The sequence below is a fragment of the Gopherus evgoodei genome, chromosome 12, assembly GCF_007399415.2.
Source record: "Gopherus evgoodei ecotype Sinaloan lineage chromosome 12, rGopEvg1_v1.p, whole genome shotgun sequence".
Classification (NCBI taxonomy): domain Eukaryota; kingdom Metazoa; phylum Chordata; order Testudines; family Testudinidae; genus Gopherus; species Gopherus evgoodei.
Window position 1 is genome coordinate 8,268,287 of NC_044333.1, and position 17,947 is coordinate 8,286,233.

General features: G+C 45.8%; 1 protein-coding gene across 11 annotated transcripts in view; it reads right to left on the reverse strand.

The window, feature by feature from the left end:
• Positions 1 to 17,947, reverse strand: part of NLRC5 (NLR family CARD domain containing 5) — an 84,486-nt gene that overhangs the window by 20,361 nt on the left and 46,178 nt on the right. For 10 of the 11 annotated variants that reach the window (XM_030581318.1, XM_030581325.1, XM_030581324.1 and 7 more), the window contains 14 exons: positions 17,459 to 17,548; positions 17,277 to 17,324; positions 16,738 to 16,809; positions 15,324 to 15,407; positions 14,248 to 14,331; positions 11,852 to 11,941; positions 11,655 to 11,717; positions 10,571 to 10,654; positions 8,279 to 8,362; positions 6,633 to 6,722; positions 5,409 to 5,474; positions 2,822 to 2,905; positions 2,188 to 2,271; positions 1,018 to 1,104 (listed from right to left, as the gene is read on the reverse strand). In XM_030581318.1, the coding sequence (XP_030437178.1) occupies positions 1,018 to 1,104; positions 2,188 to 2,271; positions 2,822 to 2,905; positions 5,409 to 5,474; positions 6,633 to 6,722; positions 8,279 to 8,362; positions 10,571 to 10,654; positions 11,655 to 11,717; positions 11,852 to 11,941; positions 14,248 to 14,331; positions 15,324 to 15,407; positions 16,738 to 16,809; positions 17,277 to 17,324; positions 17,459 to 17,548 (1,110 nt within the window). The remainder of the gene's footprint in view (positions 1 to 1,017; positions 1,105 to 2,187; positions 2,272 to 2,821; positions 2,906 to 5,408; positions 5,475 to 6,632; positions 6,723 to 8,278; positions 8,363 to 10,570; positions 10,655 to 11,654; positions 11,718 to 11,851; positions 11,942 to 14,247; positions 14,332 to 15,323; positions 15,408 to 16,737; positions 16,810 to 17,276; positions 17,325 to 17,458; positions 17,549 to 17,947) is intronic. The other variant, XM_030581322.1, reaches the window with a different exon arrangement.

Sequence of the window (17,947 nt, forward strand, 5' to 3'; positions counted from 1 at the left end):
GCTGTTATTGTGGCGGCAGCCGGAGCCCTGGGCCCTTTTAAATCGCCGCTGGAGCCCCAGGTAGCACAGGCGAGGCTGATCCCCAGCCCTGGCCCTTCCGCCTGAGGCCCCACCCCTTCCAGGGGCCCGGAGCCAGGCCCCCTACCAGTAAGAATTTAGTATTACTTTCACCCTGGACAAAGCAGAAGAGTGCAGGCAATCAGAGTGTACTTGTTGAATGAATGGAAACCATCTATGCCTAAGGACTTGACAGCGTTTGTCCAAGGCTGGTTTCCAAACACAGGCTTTTATTTTTAGAAAAGGAATTGAAAACAGCAGTGTGACAGATGGCAATTGAAAGATTCCAGAGAAACCTTATGGAATTCAGTTAAATCTTACTGAATTGAGTTTGTGGGGTCCATTGTATAAAAACGCAATTGTTTATGTGTTCCTGTAGGCTTGTACGTAACTTTTCTAGAGATGTGACTAATGGAAATGTTAGGAACTTCAGAGACCCCTGGATGGACTTAACTTGTCCTGAGTGTCCTAGATTGTTATAAGCTAAGGCTGTTATGAATTTATGACCCTGGAAGAGACATCCAGGTGGGGTTTGAAGGACTAATCATCTGCCAGAGCCCATGCTGGAGCTGGGGTGGTCTCTGTTAAGCTTATTAGCAGGCATGCAGGTTCTTTTCTTGTTTCGATAAATTCTCTTGGACATGCTTTTATCGTACAAATACCTTAACTTGCATAAGAAGAGCTGTAGCTTAACTAAAGGCCTTTACACTGTTGTTATTTGTTTCTGAAGAGAAAGCAAGCAGGTCTGCTCAGGCGGCCTGACTCTGCTGGTGAATTCACAGTATAACCAGGGATCTGGGCAGCCTGGAAATAGCTTGGGTAGAAAGGAGAGATGTCTGTACCCAAGAGAGGTGACAGCTGGGAAGTCAGAAGCCTGGAGAGCAGGTGTCTTTCCTGGACTGATAAGGGGGGATTACAGGCCCTGGATCTGTGACAAGCAGCTGCCCAGGCTCCACTTACGTGATCTCCGTAACATTCCAGTGGGGGTGGACAGCCATCTGCAGAAGGCTAGTGATACTTTCATTCCGCACCCATTGCTCTTCAATGCTGCAACGCAAAACACAGGCAGCTTTGCTTTATTTCATAAGCATCCTTTATCTAAACTACTCCCATCTCGATGCTACATCCCCATGTGGTCTGTACAGCCCTTGGTTCTCAGCTCACCATACACAGAGGGGCTACCTCGGGGGAGGAAGCACGGTACAAACTGGAAACAAGGGGATGAGAACCTCATTTTTTTCTCTTTTTGCCCCCAATATTTCTCAGGTTTTCCCACCAGCTGTAATGAGAGGACAGGATATGGCACAAGTCCTTACTCGCCACCACAAGGTAGAAGATGGCAACAGTAACCACGCAAAAGAGTTTGGGACAGGAATAAAGAATGAATTATTCAATTGAAATGTTGCAGGGACAGTTCTTTTCCCCTTTCCCACTATGACTGGAGAGGTGTTTCACCCTGAAAGGTCCCTTGAGAGATGCGTTAGTTATTTATGCTAAGCAATCTGTTCCACCTTAAGTTGAGCTGTGACACCCTGAGTACCATTCCCAGCCCTGAAGAAGAGCTCTGTGTAAACTCCAAAGCTTGTCTCTTTCACCAACAGAAACTGGTCCAATAAAAGATATCATCTCCCCCACCTTGTCTCTCTGATATCCTGGGACCAATCCAGCTACAACAACACTGTGTTAGGGATGGTTTGGCCAGACACAGTGTAATTATCCTGTAGGAATCTTTGCCCAGACACTGGCGGTTAGCATCCGTGCTCTTACGAAAAGTACCAGGGGTTCTTTAATGATCACAAGTGATTACGGTCACAGTTTTACATGTATCTAAAAATAATGGTACATCGCCCCCTTGTGCCATGCCGGACATGAAGGATTTGTCTACAGAGGGAAATAGCCCAGAATAACTATTCCACAGTAGAACAACTACTGCGCTTTAAATTCACAGCCTCACTTATTTCACAATATCTTCCGTATGCAGACAAACGTTCAATCACTGCTGACTCAGACAGCAACTAAATCCCAGCCTCTCTGCCTTCCATATCTAGATGTTATTTTCAGCAGAACTGGATCCTAGCTTATCAGAACCAAAGTGGGTCTGACTCACAGAGCACTAGAACCATTCTATACCTTATTCTCAGCGTTCCCAGATTTTTCCTCACTGCCTGCAATAGATCTTCCACCGCCCTGGTTGTCATGTTGTTGTTTGTTGATCTAGAATCATAGATCATTGTGAAGAAAGATTTCAGACCTAAAAGTGGCAATTCTTCAACAACAAAAAACTTGAAAAACAGGCTCCAATGTGAAACTGCAAAACTGGAATTAATTTTCAAACTGGACACCATCAAATCAGGCCTGAATAAAAACTGGAAGTGGTTGGGTCATTACAAAACCTAAACCTAATTTTCCCCATACTAATTTCCCCCTACTGTTACGCACAACTTCTTGCCAACTATTTGAAATGGGCCACTCTCATTACCAATACAAAAGTGATTTTTCCTCCCTTGGTATCCTGCTATTAACTGAATTGTCTTGTTAGACTGACCTCACACTTGGTAAGGCAACTCCCATCTTTTCATGTATTTATACCTGCTCCTGTATTTTCCACTCCATGCATCTGATGAAGAGGGTTCTAGCCCACGAAAGCTTAGCCCCAAATAAATATGTTAGTCTCTAAGGTGCCACAAGGACTCCTCATTGTTTTAACAAAATATTGTTAAGCAAAGTTCAGTCTATGCCAGATTCTCAGCAGTATCTAACTCACATGTACTCCGTCAGGTTGGTGCACTTTTGCAGTAGAGAGAACAGCTTTGGTAGGTGTTCTGTTTGAAAGTTGCACTCCGTTAGTCTGAAAGAACGGGGGAGAAAATTGTATTAGTTTCTTATCAGTCATTAGTCCCTTTGATCCAGAAATCGCAGGCATCGCCGCATCTTTTGAGAAAAGAGGAGGGACAGGCAATATCTAAGTACTAAAATGCTGCAAAAAAGATTTTTGGTAAATCTTAAGTTTCTTTGGTGCTATGCTATGATGCAGCCTATTGTGAGGGTTCTTTCACTTTCCCTTCCACAAAATACTCTTCTGTAACTGCAGCACACGGATGGATAACTATGATGATGAAGAGTTAAGAGATGAACAAGGGATCCAGGTACATTTAGCAGAGACTGGTGGGATAAAGGATTACAAGATATCAGAGCTACACAGGGAGCATGTGTAGATTTTCTCTCTCTCATATGAAGGGACTATTATTGCAAGGAAACCAGGAGGAAATATCTGATGGACCAATTTTTTAAAAGGATAAATGGGATGACCTGGGTAATTACAGGCCTGACATCAATCCCAGGCAAGATAATGGAACAGCTGATATGGGACTCAATTAATAAAGAATTAAAGGAGGGAAATGTAATTAATGCAAATCAACATGGGTTTATGGAAAATAGATCCTGTCAAACTAACTTGATATCTTTTTTTGATGAAATTACAAGTTTGGCAGATAAACCTAACAGTGTTGACATAATATAGACTTCTGTAAGGTGTTTGAATTGGTACTGTATGACATTTTGATAAAAAAAACTAGAACAGTATAAAATGAACATGGCATACATTAAATGGATTAAAAACTGGCTAACTGATAGTTCTCAAAATGCAACTGTAAATGGGGAATCGTCACTGAGTGAGTGTGTTTCCAGTGGGGTCCTGCAGGTATTGGTTCTTGATCCTACACTATTTAACATTTCTATCAATGACTTAGAAGAAAACATAAAATCATCACTGATAAAGTTTGCAGATGCCACAAAAATTGGGAGAGTAGTAAACAAAGAGGACAGGTCACTGATTCGGAGAGATTTGGGTCACTTGGTAAACTGTGCACAAACAAACAATCTGCATTTTAAAATGGCTAAATGTAAATGTATACATCTAGGGAAAAAACCTAGGCAACACTTACAGGACGGGGGACTCCATTCTGGGAAGCAGTGACTGAAGAAGTTTGGGCATCCTGGTGACTAATTAGCTGAACATGAGCTCCCAGTGTGATCATGTGGCTAAAGAGCTAATGTGATCCTGGGATGCATAAACAAGGGAATCTCAAGTAGGAATAAAGTATCAGAGTGGGAGCTGTGTTAGTGTGGATCTGTAAAAGCAGCAGAGTCCTATGGCACCTTTTAGACTAACAGATGTATTGGAGCATGAGCTTTCGTGGGTGAACACCCACTTCGTCGGATGCATGCAGTGGAAATTTCCAGGGGCAGGTATATATATGCAAGCAAGAAGCAGGCTACAGATAACGTGCTCACACCTCAACTTCTAGAAGAGGGCCTCATCCTCCCTGATTGAACTAACTTCGTTATCTCTAGCCTGCTTCTTGCTTGCATATATATACCTGCCCCTGGAAATTTCCACTACATGCATCCGAAGAAGTGGGTATTCACACACGAAAGCTCATGCTCCAAAATGTTTGTTAGTCTACAAGGTGCCACAGGACTCTTTGCTGCTTTTTCAAGTAGGAGTAGAGAGTTTATTTGGCACTGGTATGACCACTGCGGGAATACGGTGTCCAGTTCTGGGGTCCACAGTTCAAGAAGGATGTTCATAAATCAGAGAGGGCTCAGAGAAGAGCCATGAGAACGATTAAAGGATTAGAAAACATGCCGTACATTGATAGACCCCAGGAGCTCAATCTATTTAGCTTAACAAAGAGAAGGTTAAGGGGTGACTTGATTACAGTTCGTAAATATCTACATGGGGAACAAATGTTTAAAAATGGGCTCTTCAGTGTAGCAGAGAAAGGTGTAGCATGATCCAATGGCTGGAAGTTGAACCTAGACAAACTCAGGCTGGAAATAAGGCATAAATTTTTAATGATTTTTAATTTTCCAAGGGTCATGGTGGATTCTCCATCATTGACAATTGTTCAAACTAGATTGCATGTTCTCAGGGTGGGAGGGATAGCTCAGTGGTTTGTGCATTGGCTTGCTAAACACAGGGTTGTAAAATCAATCCTTGAGGGGGCCATTTGGGGATTGGTCCTGCTTTGAGCAGGGGGTTGGACTAGATGATCTCTTGAGGTCCCTTTCAACCCTAATGATCTATGATTCTTCTAAAAGCTCTACTCTACGAATTATTTGGGGGAAGTTCCATGGCTTGTTTTATACAGGATGTCAAACTAGATGACCATAATGGTTCCTTCTAGCCTTGGAATCGATGAATATGCCATTTGCTACAGATATGATATTATGCAATTCCTTAGGATCTAGAAGGCAGAGAGATGTTTTTTCATTCTTCTCTCTAAAGAGGGGAAGACACTAGCTTTTTAAAGGGGACTGAAACACACACAAAATACTCATACAATTACCTCAAAATCTTCCTTGGTTCATCTTCTCTTGTGAACTTGATGAGTGATGTTGCCTTGGAGCACAAACTGCACAGACAAGACCACATGAGTTTAGGATACACTGTGCTTTGGACACATCTCCAAGGGGCCAGACTTTTAGTTTAGGTGCACAACTGCCTGTGCAAAATATGCCTGCAATTGTGTACCTGATGTGTGTTTGCATTTAGCATGTGTTTGTATGCAACTGTCCTAGAGATTCACTGGGTACAAAGCCTCTAAAATGAAAACTAAACAGCAACTAAACAATAAAGCAAGAACCTGCTTAGCAGATTTTAACATTAAGCAGAATCGGTATTGCCCGTGGACTATACTTTTGTCAGGCATGAAAGAGATTAAACAAAGAACCCAAATTCAGTAAATCAAGGATTATTTTTGGCAATGTCACACAGAATTTAGAGAATTCTAAAATGTAGGTCTTCTGAAAATTTGGAGCTGAATTTTCAGAGAGCGGAGGCAGGCTAGTGCCCACCAGAAAATGTACATGCATCCAGAGCCAATGCGGGGAGGCTGGGAGGACCATTTGGCCTGGGTCTCAAGCGCTAAGGGGCCTTAAATTTATACACTCATTAATTTTTTGGCATTTGATAAATTTCATGACTTGTTTTAATGCACATCCCTATCGGACCAAAATGTGACACACTCTCTCAGCTTAGAGCTGCAAATTTAAGCAAATAAAAGATGTGATTTGGTAAAAGACATATTTTTTTATTAACTGATATAGATTTTGTCATATTAAAGAGTTAGAAATGTTTATAAATATTAATAAAAATGTATCGGCTCTGATGGCACAAGATGAGACCACGTTCTCTCAGATCAGCGGATTATATAACCAAACCACTACTAGTGGCTGGTGCTGGATCAAGAGCGTGTTGAAAGAGGCCTCAATAGCTGGAAGTGGCCCAAGCCTCTCTGGACCTCTGAGAGGGCCTGCATGCATCTATATTTGCACACACAATGCCCAGATTTGCATATATAAAAAAAGGACTTGCACTGACAGAATAAGGTAATAGCACAGCTAACTTCCTCATTTGCATATCCAAATGTTTATTTGCATGCACAAATTTACTTTTTGTAGGAATGGGTGCCTGCACACAAGAAGTTGGCTGATAATTCGATCCTTACAGTCAATATATAAACTTTAGGATAATTAAGTGAGAGAAAAGAATTAATGACAAGAAATCATACCTGACTTGAACTTCTGTTACATTTCTGCATGTGGAGAGGGTGTTAATTAGATGCAGAACTCCATCCTGAGATATTTTGTTATGGCTGAGGCTACAATAGAACGTGATGATTCATATAGTATTAGAAATCTCAGTTACAGCTACTGTTACAATTTGATGCAATTTGGTGCGGTCAGCGCAAGACCATGGCTATATAACAACCAGCTACCCGTGGCTGCCCTGTGCAAGCCAACTTGGGTTTGCGTGGATTTGGGCTGCGGGGCTGTGGGAGCCTCCCACTTTGCAGGGTCCTAGATCCCAGCCTCTAGCCCAAGCCGGGAAGTCTATGCAGCCCAAGTCAACTGGCATGGACTGGCGGGGATTTTTCTTTGCTGTGTAGACGCAGCCGAAGAGTCTTGTGCTGACATTTGAGGAGAATGAATATTTGCAAAGAGACACTCAGAGTTTTCAAATCTGTGAGAGACTGAAGGGTCTGTATCCCCTTTAATGCTTGCGTGTACCGCCGATTATGCCTAAGATATTATGGCAAAGTCCCTCCTTCACGGCACTGGCATAACTGCACTTCAGTGACAGTCTCATGCCTTTCCCATGCATTCACGTGTCAAGCAGCATCCCCACCATCCCAAGCCATGTTAGGAGATGGAATTTCCTGCTGGGAAGTGTCGCTAAAATATCAGCTCTCGCTGAGAGACTCGCCCCACTGCAGAAATCTGCTGAATGAACCGGTGGAGACTGTAGCTCTCTATTTATCTGCGAAAAAGGCACAGCTCAAGTGCCAAGCGGAGACTCCAGCCCGCAGGGGCAGGTGCAGTCAAAGCTGTGATCTCTGGACATTCACCGAACTTCCTCCTGTTTTGTGGACTTTCTCTGCCCTGTGCAGATTGGCTGTTTGCTCCAACCCTTCCCCTTCCCTCCTCTCAGTGTCTCTTCCCGTCACTTTCACTGCACACTTGTCCCTCTTGCCCTCTTTTCTCCTGCCTTCTTCCGCTCACCCTCTCTCCCAATTCCCTTCCCTTTTCTGTCCGTTTCACATATCCCCGGCTAAGTAACCCTCCCAGACCTGTGGATCTACCCTGAGATGGCTGACTAACATTTGCTGCCATCCCATTGCTCACGCTGCTGTTCCACCTTTCCCCTTGTCTGTCTTGTCTATTTAAGCTCCTCGGGGCAAGGACTGTCTCCTGCTCTGCGTCTGCACAGTGCCTACCTAGCACAAGGGGCCCCATATTTGGCTGACCCGAGGCACTATCATAACAATATGATTAATAATCATCATAATCAATAATAAAAGCTTCACAATACAGCCCTACCGAGGGCCTGATCCGACTCCCGCTGAAGCCAGTGGAGAGACTCTCATTGATTTCACTGGGTTTTTGATCAGATTCTACACGACTCGCTCGTGACCTGGAGGGACTGCCAGGAACAGTCCCTGGGGGCAGTCTAATACCCACAGCCCACTGAATCCTTGGCCTCTCCAATGAGACAGGACAACAAGAGTGGCCACTAGTCCTACACGTGCTGCTATTTTTTAAGAGGCGAATGCCTCCCCACTAGGCCTCTCCTGTCTTCTGCTGCTTTTGGTGACGAGCTCGAGAGCAGGTACCAGTGCTCCAAGTGAGTTCCCAGGTTCCCAGGGCGCTTTCTTACTTCAGCAAGCGGGAAACGTGCACCTGGAGCAAACGATCCAAGAGGCATCTCAGCCCCTCGTTGCCGAGCTGATTCCCAGACAGACTGCAAGGGAAGAGAACAAGGTGAAAAACAACCAACCAAATTCACATGTGAAATTCAAGCCACAGCGCTCCTCCCTTGCTGAGGTTCCCAGGTACTGCACAGCCAAACATCGCGGGCCAATGCCCTGCCCAGCACCACGTGGTGGAAACTTGAACGTGGGTGTTCCACAAAATCAATTACTTAGATTATCTACTAGGAAGTTCCCGTCCTGTCACCCAGGTCTCTGGCTAATGGAGCAGAATAATCGGGTACCCTCTTGACACATTACACAGCACAGATTGTCTTCAACAAAAGCACGAAGAGTTTGTTCAGTGTATTAATCTAAAGGCTCACATGGTGGAAAGTATTTCTTACAATGTGTAAAACAAGCTGTCGATTTACAAGCAATAATATTACCCTAGTTCTACAGCCCTTTACATCAATAGTTCTCAAAGCCCTTCACAATCTTTAACAACTCTCTCCACACAGCACCCCTGTGAGGCAGGGCAGTCCTGTTAGCTCCACTGTACAGATGGGGAACCGAGGCACAGAGAAGCCCAAGCTCACACAGGAAGTCTGGGGCAGAGCAGGGAACCGAACCCAGATGTGTTATGAACTGTGGGTTTTAAACCCAGGCTCGCAGAGTGGCTCGGGGTCATCTTGCTCCAACCCTCCACCCACTGGCGACTGGGACTCCTTGAGGCCCAGCTCACATAGGAGACTCCACCCTGGGCCTGATTGGGGCAACACCGGAGATCCTGATTGGTTGCCTCCCCTGTTTAAGGCAGAAGAAGGAACAAGACTGGATGTTGTCCCTACAACTGGGCTCCATCCTGCTTTGGGCTCCTCATCCAGTGCTACCTGCTTGCGTCCCCTGATCCTGACCACCTGATTTCCTCATTCAGCCTGATTCCTGGTATCTGACTTGCGGTTCATGATCTTGGCTTCTGACCTTCTGGTTCTGAACCCTGGCTAGTGTGGAGACCTGCTGCCCTTTCCCCCAGCCCCCACTAATCACTAGGCCTGGCTGCCTACATCCCAGCCCTGAGAAGGTATCCTAAGTACCACACTGCACCTTCTTTGGTGCATTTCATGGTATATTCTCGATTGAAGGGACCAAGAACTGTAGCCACTGGCTAGTCATGCGCAGCTGAACAAATAAAGGCTGAGTTTGTTTACAGTTCTTCTGGGCAACTGGAGCACTGGAAAGCAAAGGGATTTTATACACAAACGCTGTCCTAGAAAACTACCTCATAAACCTCCCATGGAGAACCCTGAGACAACAAAACTATTCAAGTCCCTTTACCAACTGGGGTCTGATCCAATAACTCAGCCCCATTGATTTTGGTAGATGTTTAGGGTGCTGAGCACCTCACAGGATTGGGCTGTAAGGGTCTGCTCCAAAGCCCAGTGAAGTCAATGGCAGGACGCCCAGTGACGTCAGTGAGCAGTGGGTCAGGCTCTAAGACAGTGATGCACATTAGTTCAGCGCAAAGTGGAAACCCCTTGTTCCAATTGTCTCCTGAGGACTCTGTGTACCAGGGAGCTCCACAGATCCCCACAGATGGAGGGAGTATGGGTGGGACCAGGTGAGTGGTCCCTCCAGGTCTGGGTTAGGCCACAGAGGAGGCAGCACAGGGCAAGCTCACACAGCTTCTGCCTGTGCTATTTCCATTCTGAGAATACATCGAGGAGTTCTGTCTCCTGGCTGCCCCAGCACCCTTCACTACCAATGAACTCATGCACACACTCAGACATTCCCACACGCGGCAGACTCCAGCAGTCGCTCTGGAAAATAAATCTTCATGCGAAGTGTCGTTTTTGAGGACATCGCACCCCACACTTGCTACTAACTGTTTGCTAGCTTGTTACACTTACCCACCTCCTGCAATGCAAACAACAGACCTAGAACCCAAATGGCCAGCTTCTGCTGGCACCCACACACACATGCAGTTAGGTTGTGACCTGCCATGACTCTGTTACATAATGGACTCTTACCGGGGAAGGCACCTCTCCTCTAACAGATCAACTCCCCTCTCCTGAGTAGGTATCATGGGTTCCTTTCTCTTCCCTCTTTGTTTATATGCTGTTAGATACTGAATACACAGACAGAGTGAGCCTACGGAGCTCATATGTATGAAGACACCTATCTGTATCCACCCAGCTTTCCCTCACTGTCTTCGTTCACCTTCCTTTCAAGGCCACAGTGGAAAGTCAAAGCCCACTTACTCCAGTTCTGCAAGATGACCACATTGTTCAAGGATTCGGCAGAGTTCCTCAACCTCGTTCTGACCGATGCTGCAGTCAGTTAGCCTGGTTGAAGACAGAGTGAGATAGAAATAGCATTTGAAATAGATCCCGAGAAACTGCCTTGCACTGCCTTAGCCTCTGCACTGAAAGCAACAGATTCCCAGTTGCTTGCTTGTACAGCAGTCTAGGGGCAACACTTGCATTAATGAATGAAACTATGTTGCCCTGACATTGATTGTAAAGATCTTTGCAAATATTCAATAAGCCTCAACACCTCTGTAATGATTATCCCCATCTTTCAGGCAGGGAAACAGCTACTGAGAGGTAATACCCACATTTTCAAAGATGGTCACTGGTTTTTGGGTGCTCATTCTGAGACACCTTGAGCCTGACTTTCAGAGGTACTAAGAACCTCCTGCTCCAATTAATTTCAGTTACGGGCACTTTTGAACATCACGCACAAGGGTTCTTCAAGCTGAGAACCCAGAATGAGAGGCCATGTTTGAAAAATTGGCAACTAATCATAGAATATCCAGGTTGGAAGGAACCTCAGGAGGTCATCTAGTCCAACCCCCTGCTCAAAGCAGGACCAATCCCCAAACAGATTTTCACCCCTGTTCCCTAAATGGCCCCCTGAAGGATTAAACTCACAACCCTGGGTTTAACAGGCTAATGCTCAAACCACTGAGATACCCCTCCCCAATAATAACTTGTCCAACGTCATATGAGTCACTTGCAGAGCTGCAGCTAGAACCAAGGAGTCCTGACTATTAGCCTCCTGCTCCAACTGATAGATTACAAGGTGTTCCAGAAATACACCCTTCTTCTCATGAGACTGGATCCTGGACTTTTGCACGACATGCACAGATACATGGTGCTGCCCATGCAAGGAGTGAGAATAATTCTTATTCTTGATGTTAAAAATATCAGTAAGGATTACACCATGCATGGTGCAAATTTTATTCATGCTGTTATGTAGTCAAATGTGGATTCATTCGACGTTATTTCAACAAATGCTAACATTTTAGAAGCAAACTTATAAATAAATAATGTATGTCCCAACCTGCAGGAAGTTTCTTGGCTTTCTATCTTCCCCGCTAAATGCAAAAAAGCATTTTCACTTGACCTGTACCAACACAAGCAAAAATAGTCATTGCAGCCACAGCTACATTCTTTGAAAAGGACAAGGCTCTCAATTCCATTGGTTGGAATTCAATGATGGCTAATTTTTTTGGGAAATAGGAGGTCTCAGTTCCTTACCTGACTTCTACTTCTCTGATTCGCTCACACAGGTTGAGAGAGTTGGCCAGTAAGAGAGTGCAATTTGGTGAAAACTTGTTATTCCTAATACTGGAGGGAAAAAAAATTAATCAGTCTTCATCTTCAAGGAAGGTTGGTTCCATTCATGTAGGACTTGACGGTCATTTCCACAAACTCATACACAGACACGAGAGGGCCTGGTTTCCAAAAATGTAGGTATGACACTGTGCTTGCCTTTGTACAACTAGACTCTCCACTGCATCAGCTCCAGTTTTATACTGCTGTAACTTCACTGATGTAAAGCTGGAGTAACACGGTGGTGAATCAGCTCCCTAGCCCTGCTCTACACTGGGGGAGATCGATCTAAGTTACGCAACCTTAGCTACATGAACAACATAGCTGAAGTCGATGTACTTAGATCTACTCACTGTGGTGTCTTCACCGCGATGAGTCGACTACTGCCGCTCCCCCGTTGACTCTGCCTGCGCCTCTTGCTGAGCTGGAGTACAAGAGTCAATAGGAGAGGGCTCGGGGGTCAATTTATGGCGTCTAGACTAGACACGATAAATCGATCCCTGCTGGATTGATTGCTGCTCGCCAATTCAGCAGGTAGTGTAGACATACTGCTAGTTTGCATGCGTGATTTTTTTTGCATTGCACCTGCAAATCCATTTTCACGTGTGCAGATCAGATAGCTACATGTGCAAGGGATCCGTTAGATGGATAAGTGGCCATTTACATCTACACAACTGCAGCAGCTCCGTGTGCAAATGAGTTGCAGATAAGCCCACCTACACGCTTGGAAAGTAACTTCTAAGTGACTGATCTCCAGTGCTATACGGCAAGTCAGTGTCCAAGCTTGGGTCAGAATTCAGGACCTCCTAGCCCAGGGGTAGGCAACCTATGGCACAAGTGCCGAAGGCGGCACACAAGCTGATTTTCAGCGGCACTCACACTGCCCGGGTCCTGGCCATCGGTCTGGTGGGCTCTGCATTTTAATTTAATTTTAAATTAAGCTTCTTAAACATTTTTAAAACCTTATTTACTTTACATACAACAATAGTTAAGTTATATGTTGTAGAATTATAGAAAGCGACCTTCTACAAACATTAAAATGTATTGCTGGCACGTGAAACCTTAAATCAGAGTGAATAAATGAAGACTTGGAACAGCACTTCTGAAAGGCTGCCGACCCCTGTCATAGCCCTTGTTTCTTCTCTTAGGCATTTCGTGGTAGGCTAACCCTAAAAGGTTCAAAGTTTGTGTTCTTTTTGGATAAGTACCCAGGAGCCTGATGCAAAGCCAATGGAAAGACTCCCAGTGACATGAATGGGCTTTGGATCAAGCCAAAACTTATGAGACCCTGTCTACGCTACACAGTTTTGCTGTAGCATGAAAAAAAAACAAAACAAACAAACCATGCACCCCCATAACTGTCATAGCTATCCCGACAAAAATCCCAATACAAGTCTGCCGACAGAAGAGTGCTTCTGTCAGCTTAGCTAATATCATTCAGGGAGGTGGTGTAGTTATGCTAGAGGAAGAACTTCTTCTGACAGCTTTCATTGTGTTTACACTAGGGCAGCGTTTCTCAAATGCCAGGGGATTTTTCTGCAGTCACAACAGCCTCCTGGGTGGAGATGGGGTGGAGGAGCAGCGCCCCCTCCCTGCAGCATCCAGCTGTTGCTCCTGGCTGCCTTGGTGTTTGCTGCACTGCCAGCAGGGGGATCAGCAGCCTGCATCACACAGCCTCCTTGGGATTCTGGACAGCACCTCTGCAGACACATGGGACCAGTGTGTGTCCTCAGAGGCTTTGGGCTCTAGGCCCTGGGCTCCGGCTCTGGGCTGGCTTCAGCCCGGGGGGCCGGGCTCGAGGCTGGAAAAATGTTCAGAGCGGCTAGTAGCGAAGGCTGGTGACCACACTCTTCGGCCACCAGAAAAGTTGGTCTGAGAACCCCTGCACTAGGGGGTTCTGCCAGCATAGCTATATCAGCCAAGGCTTAGTGTAAACCTGTCCTGAGTCCACAATCATTGGGCTGGAAATCATGAAAAAAATAAGTGTGGAACCTCCATCACTTTTGCTTCCTGATGTAAATACATGAGAAAAGTCTTTCTTGTAGCATTCCAGGATTTGGGGAGCTGGTGGCAGCTAGAAACCAAGTGGCATCCAATCATCTCAGTATCTTAAAAAAGATTTAGTTTGTGTTTGGGTGTGGAAATAGGAGAGGAATTGGGGTGAGTGCGTTTCTGAGTATTTCTGGACTTGGTTTGCTTTTCCCTATGTTAATGTAGAAAGATGTGATGATTTATTAATGCTGGTAGGACATACTGCAGCATTACAGCTTTCAAAATGAATATTTCATAACATCCATCAAAACAACGGCCCCAAATTTTACCTCAGTAGCTTCAGACTGTGTAAACGTGGTAGGGATATTAGCAGCCTTTCAATGCTTTGATCACTCAGTGCGTTTCTAGATAATCTGCAAAGCAAGGGAGAAAACACACTGCAAGAATAGAAATGATTTGCAAGCTTCACAGTTAGTGGATATTAAAACAATATATTCCTGTTGAAAAATACACACTCGGCTCAGAAATCCTTGACTTCCAAGGTTTAAGTTTCATTTACTGGAATATGGGAGTTAAAAAAGAACAGCAAAAGAAATTGTTTAGAAATGAAAATGACTCGATAAGTTATGAGAGACCACTAGCTTCTAGATCATTCGCTTTACAAATATCTTTATGGGCTGGATGCAGAGATCACTGGGTAAGGGTCTCTGCACAGGAGGTCAGACTCTCTAGAACTGGATCAGAATAGTCCTGAACAACTGTAACAATCTCTGAATCTAGGGTAGGTAGGGGAACAGAAGGGTGTGCCAGCACTGCATGCATCCTGGGGAATTAACACACAAATTATAGAGTTCTAGGAAGCCAGATTCTGTTTTCAGATATACTGGGGTAAAACTAGAGTAACTCTCCTGAGGTCATGTCCAGGATATTGGAGGAAAGATTCTTGTATATTAATATCTGAATTAAATTCATCTATGGTGCAAAGAGCCAGTTGAAGACATAACACTGCACTGTGTGTGAGGGCAGGGGGAAGAACCACAGATGGAGCAGTCAGACAATTCTTTTCTGTCTCAGGAGGGGATTCTGTGCTGAAGGCTGCAATGGGGGTGAGTCGTAAAATTTGCATTTACGTGGAGACAGAGGCCTCAAACACTCCACGCAACTAGCACTGGGGGCTGAAGGCGATACTCCCGCCCCTAGGCTGGAAGAGCAGTTCTGGTGGGAGGAGGGCATTCCACAGTCTTGCTCAGTGACCCTGGGTTGGGAGGATGGATTTCATCACCCCAGGTGCTCCATCTGCACAAAGCCTAGTTACTGCGGGCCACCATTGGTTATATACAGGTGGATTTCACTTTCGCACAAGACAGCCTGATGTATAGACACACTTACAACACTCGGCACTTACTCAAGTTCTGTTAGTCCAGTGCATTTTCCAAGGATCTGGCAGAGCGTGTCCATGTCCTCGGGACTCACAGTGCATTCCCTAAGACTGAAGCAAACCACATACTCAGGATCCTCAGATTTACCTTCTACAGCAGGGATGACATAGGAAACTCCATATAGACCTAAAGCCTCCCGTTTCAGGCCGAGCTGCTAGCCAGGGGTTCAAAGCCAATCCCAGTCCTTCTACCTACCGCCCTGCTTGCATCACAAGTGCATTCAGGTGATGGTTTTGCTGTTCTAAACCTTCTGGGCCAGATCACCAGGTGGTGTAAACGCAGATTGCTCAACTGACTTTGGTGGAGCTTTGCTGATTCACAACAGCGAGCATCTGGCCCCACGTGATCATCCCACTTTGTGAAGAGACTGAATGGAGCTGCCTCCTTGGCAATACAAATTCCTTGGGGAATCAGCACTTGTTTTCCCAATGTCACACACCTCGGTTCCCTCGAAATAGGGCCGGGCATATTGCTCTCTTGCTGCATGGGGCTCCCCTAATGAGTGTTACGGTTACATAACGAGGGAACGGTGCTGTGAGAAGGCATCTGCTTTTCCCTATAGATGGGCCTTTCCAAGGCCTTCTCCTTAGCTGGCCAGATCCCCCGCTGCCTCACACTCAGTCATTTACACTTGTGCAAAGGGAGTGCAAAGCACGGGTAGAACACTAGCGTGAGTAGAGAATTCTGATTCTCACTTTGGCAGGTATAAATCACTCCGTGACAGCAAAGCAGTGGGGAATCTGACCCTGTATATCTCAGTCAACTGAGACATGGGAAAACGGCTCCAAGCAAGCCAAGACACTTTCTATACAGCACGCTCTGTTTTCTTAGCAGACGAGCTCATTTGAATGATGATTCTGTGTGTGTGTACAGGGGAGGGGTAGCATAATACCCTATGGGCCAGATCCTCAGTTGATGTTAATTGTCATTGACTTCAGTGGAGCCATGCCAATTTACATCAGCTGAGGATGTGCCTCTATAGACAAGTATTTCAGGCACCCAGATCTCTTTTCATTCCAGTGGTGGAGGGGCTGGGAAGGTGATTCCCCAAAAGCCAATCATTTAGAAGGATCTCCACAAGAATGCTGTTAGATTTGGAACTGCTGTGGGCCCGATACGTCCCCACCCTTTCTCTCCACCTCTGCCAATGCTCTGAGAGCTGTGACTGGCCAACCAGAGGGGTAGAAGGCAGCTGTTTCAATGGGAAGCAGAATGTGGCATCCTCTCTCTCTTTAGGATGAGAACTAGGCAGTGCATGGAGAGACCCTCTGAGGAAAAACTCTTGGAGATGAAGGACTCCCAAAACAATCGTGACTCAGGCTTGGCTTTTCTGATGTTTCTAAATGAAAAACAGAGAGCCAGAACAGAAGGTTGCCGTACCGAAAGCAATAGTCGTTCTCTAAATGTTGGGGATGAGCCGGGAACTTTCCTGCAGATCTGGTAGTGCTGTTCCTGGGGACAGAGTTTTTGTTACCATTTCAATTGCACCGAGTGCGAAACACTATGTTGTCTATGGGTAGCTGACTCTCCATGCCTCAGTGCAGTGGCCTCATACGCCAGCCTCCCCGGCCCCCCCAAATGAAGCACACATCATTCGCAAGAGCGAAGACTCATGCCACCCCTCCAACCCCAGGGGTGCCTTGCATCCATCCAGCGCCTTTGGTCAGGTGGCTGCCCAGGAGGAAGTGAACTCCCATCCCCGTCACCCACTGCTGACCCTGCCACCTCATCCTGCACACTCCCAGCTGCCCACCCCCGTCCTCACCACCCAGCTGCTCTCTGCCTCCACGATTCCCAGCCAGTATTCAGAGCCAAAGGGACCCCTGATTTTGACACCCTGCGGAAACCACGCTACTGCAACATGGGCATCTCGATACTATGGGCATGACACACAGGAAATGCTTGGACAGGCTCTTTACCTGACACTTTCCCAGAAGGTTAAATGGACCGACTGAGTGTTTCCTAGGCTGTAACCAAAAGAGAACACCATAAACACGGAGTCAGGAGAAGGGTGCTCACGTTTCATGCACTGCAAACCAAGTCACGTGTCTCAAGCGTCAGCGCTGATGGGAAAACACAGTAACAAGAGCCCCAAACATACCTAATGTCTATTGATTTAATGAGTTCCAGGGCCGATAAACACTGAGCTAAGCCAAACACAGCACTCAACGATATCTGATTGCCACTCAGCCTAGAGGAAGAGATGGAATAAAACCATTATTTTCAAAGGATTAAATCCTCATCCTCATTATCATTAATGATTTATACAGTGCCATAAGACACAACAGAAATGATCCTTGCTCTGAAGAACTTACAGTCTCTCTGCAGCCAGGCGTGTGCTTCCCAGTTTGCAAAGATGGACTCTTGCTAGCTCTGCTCAAGCTAGTGCACTAGACACCATGGTGTAGCCAGGGACAGCACAGGAGGCAGTTTGGGCTAGCCGCTTGGGTACAAGCCTACCTGGACCACAGGCTATATGCCCGCACGGCTACCACAAGCCATCACCATGCTACCCCTGCTTGCATTGCTATTCTTAGCACACTAGCTCCAGCCAAGCTAGCGTGTACGTCTAGGCGAGCTAAAAAACACG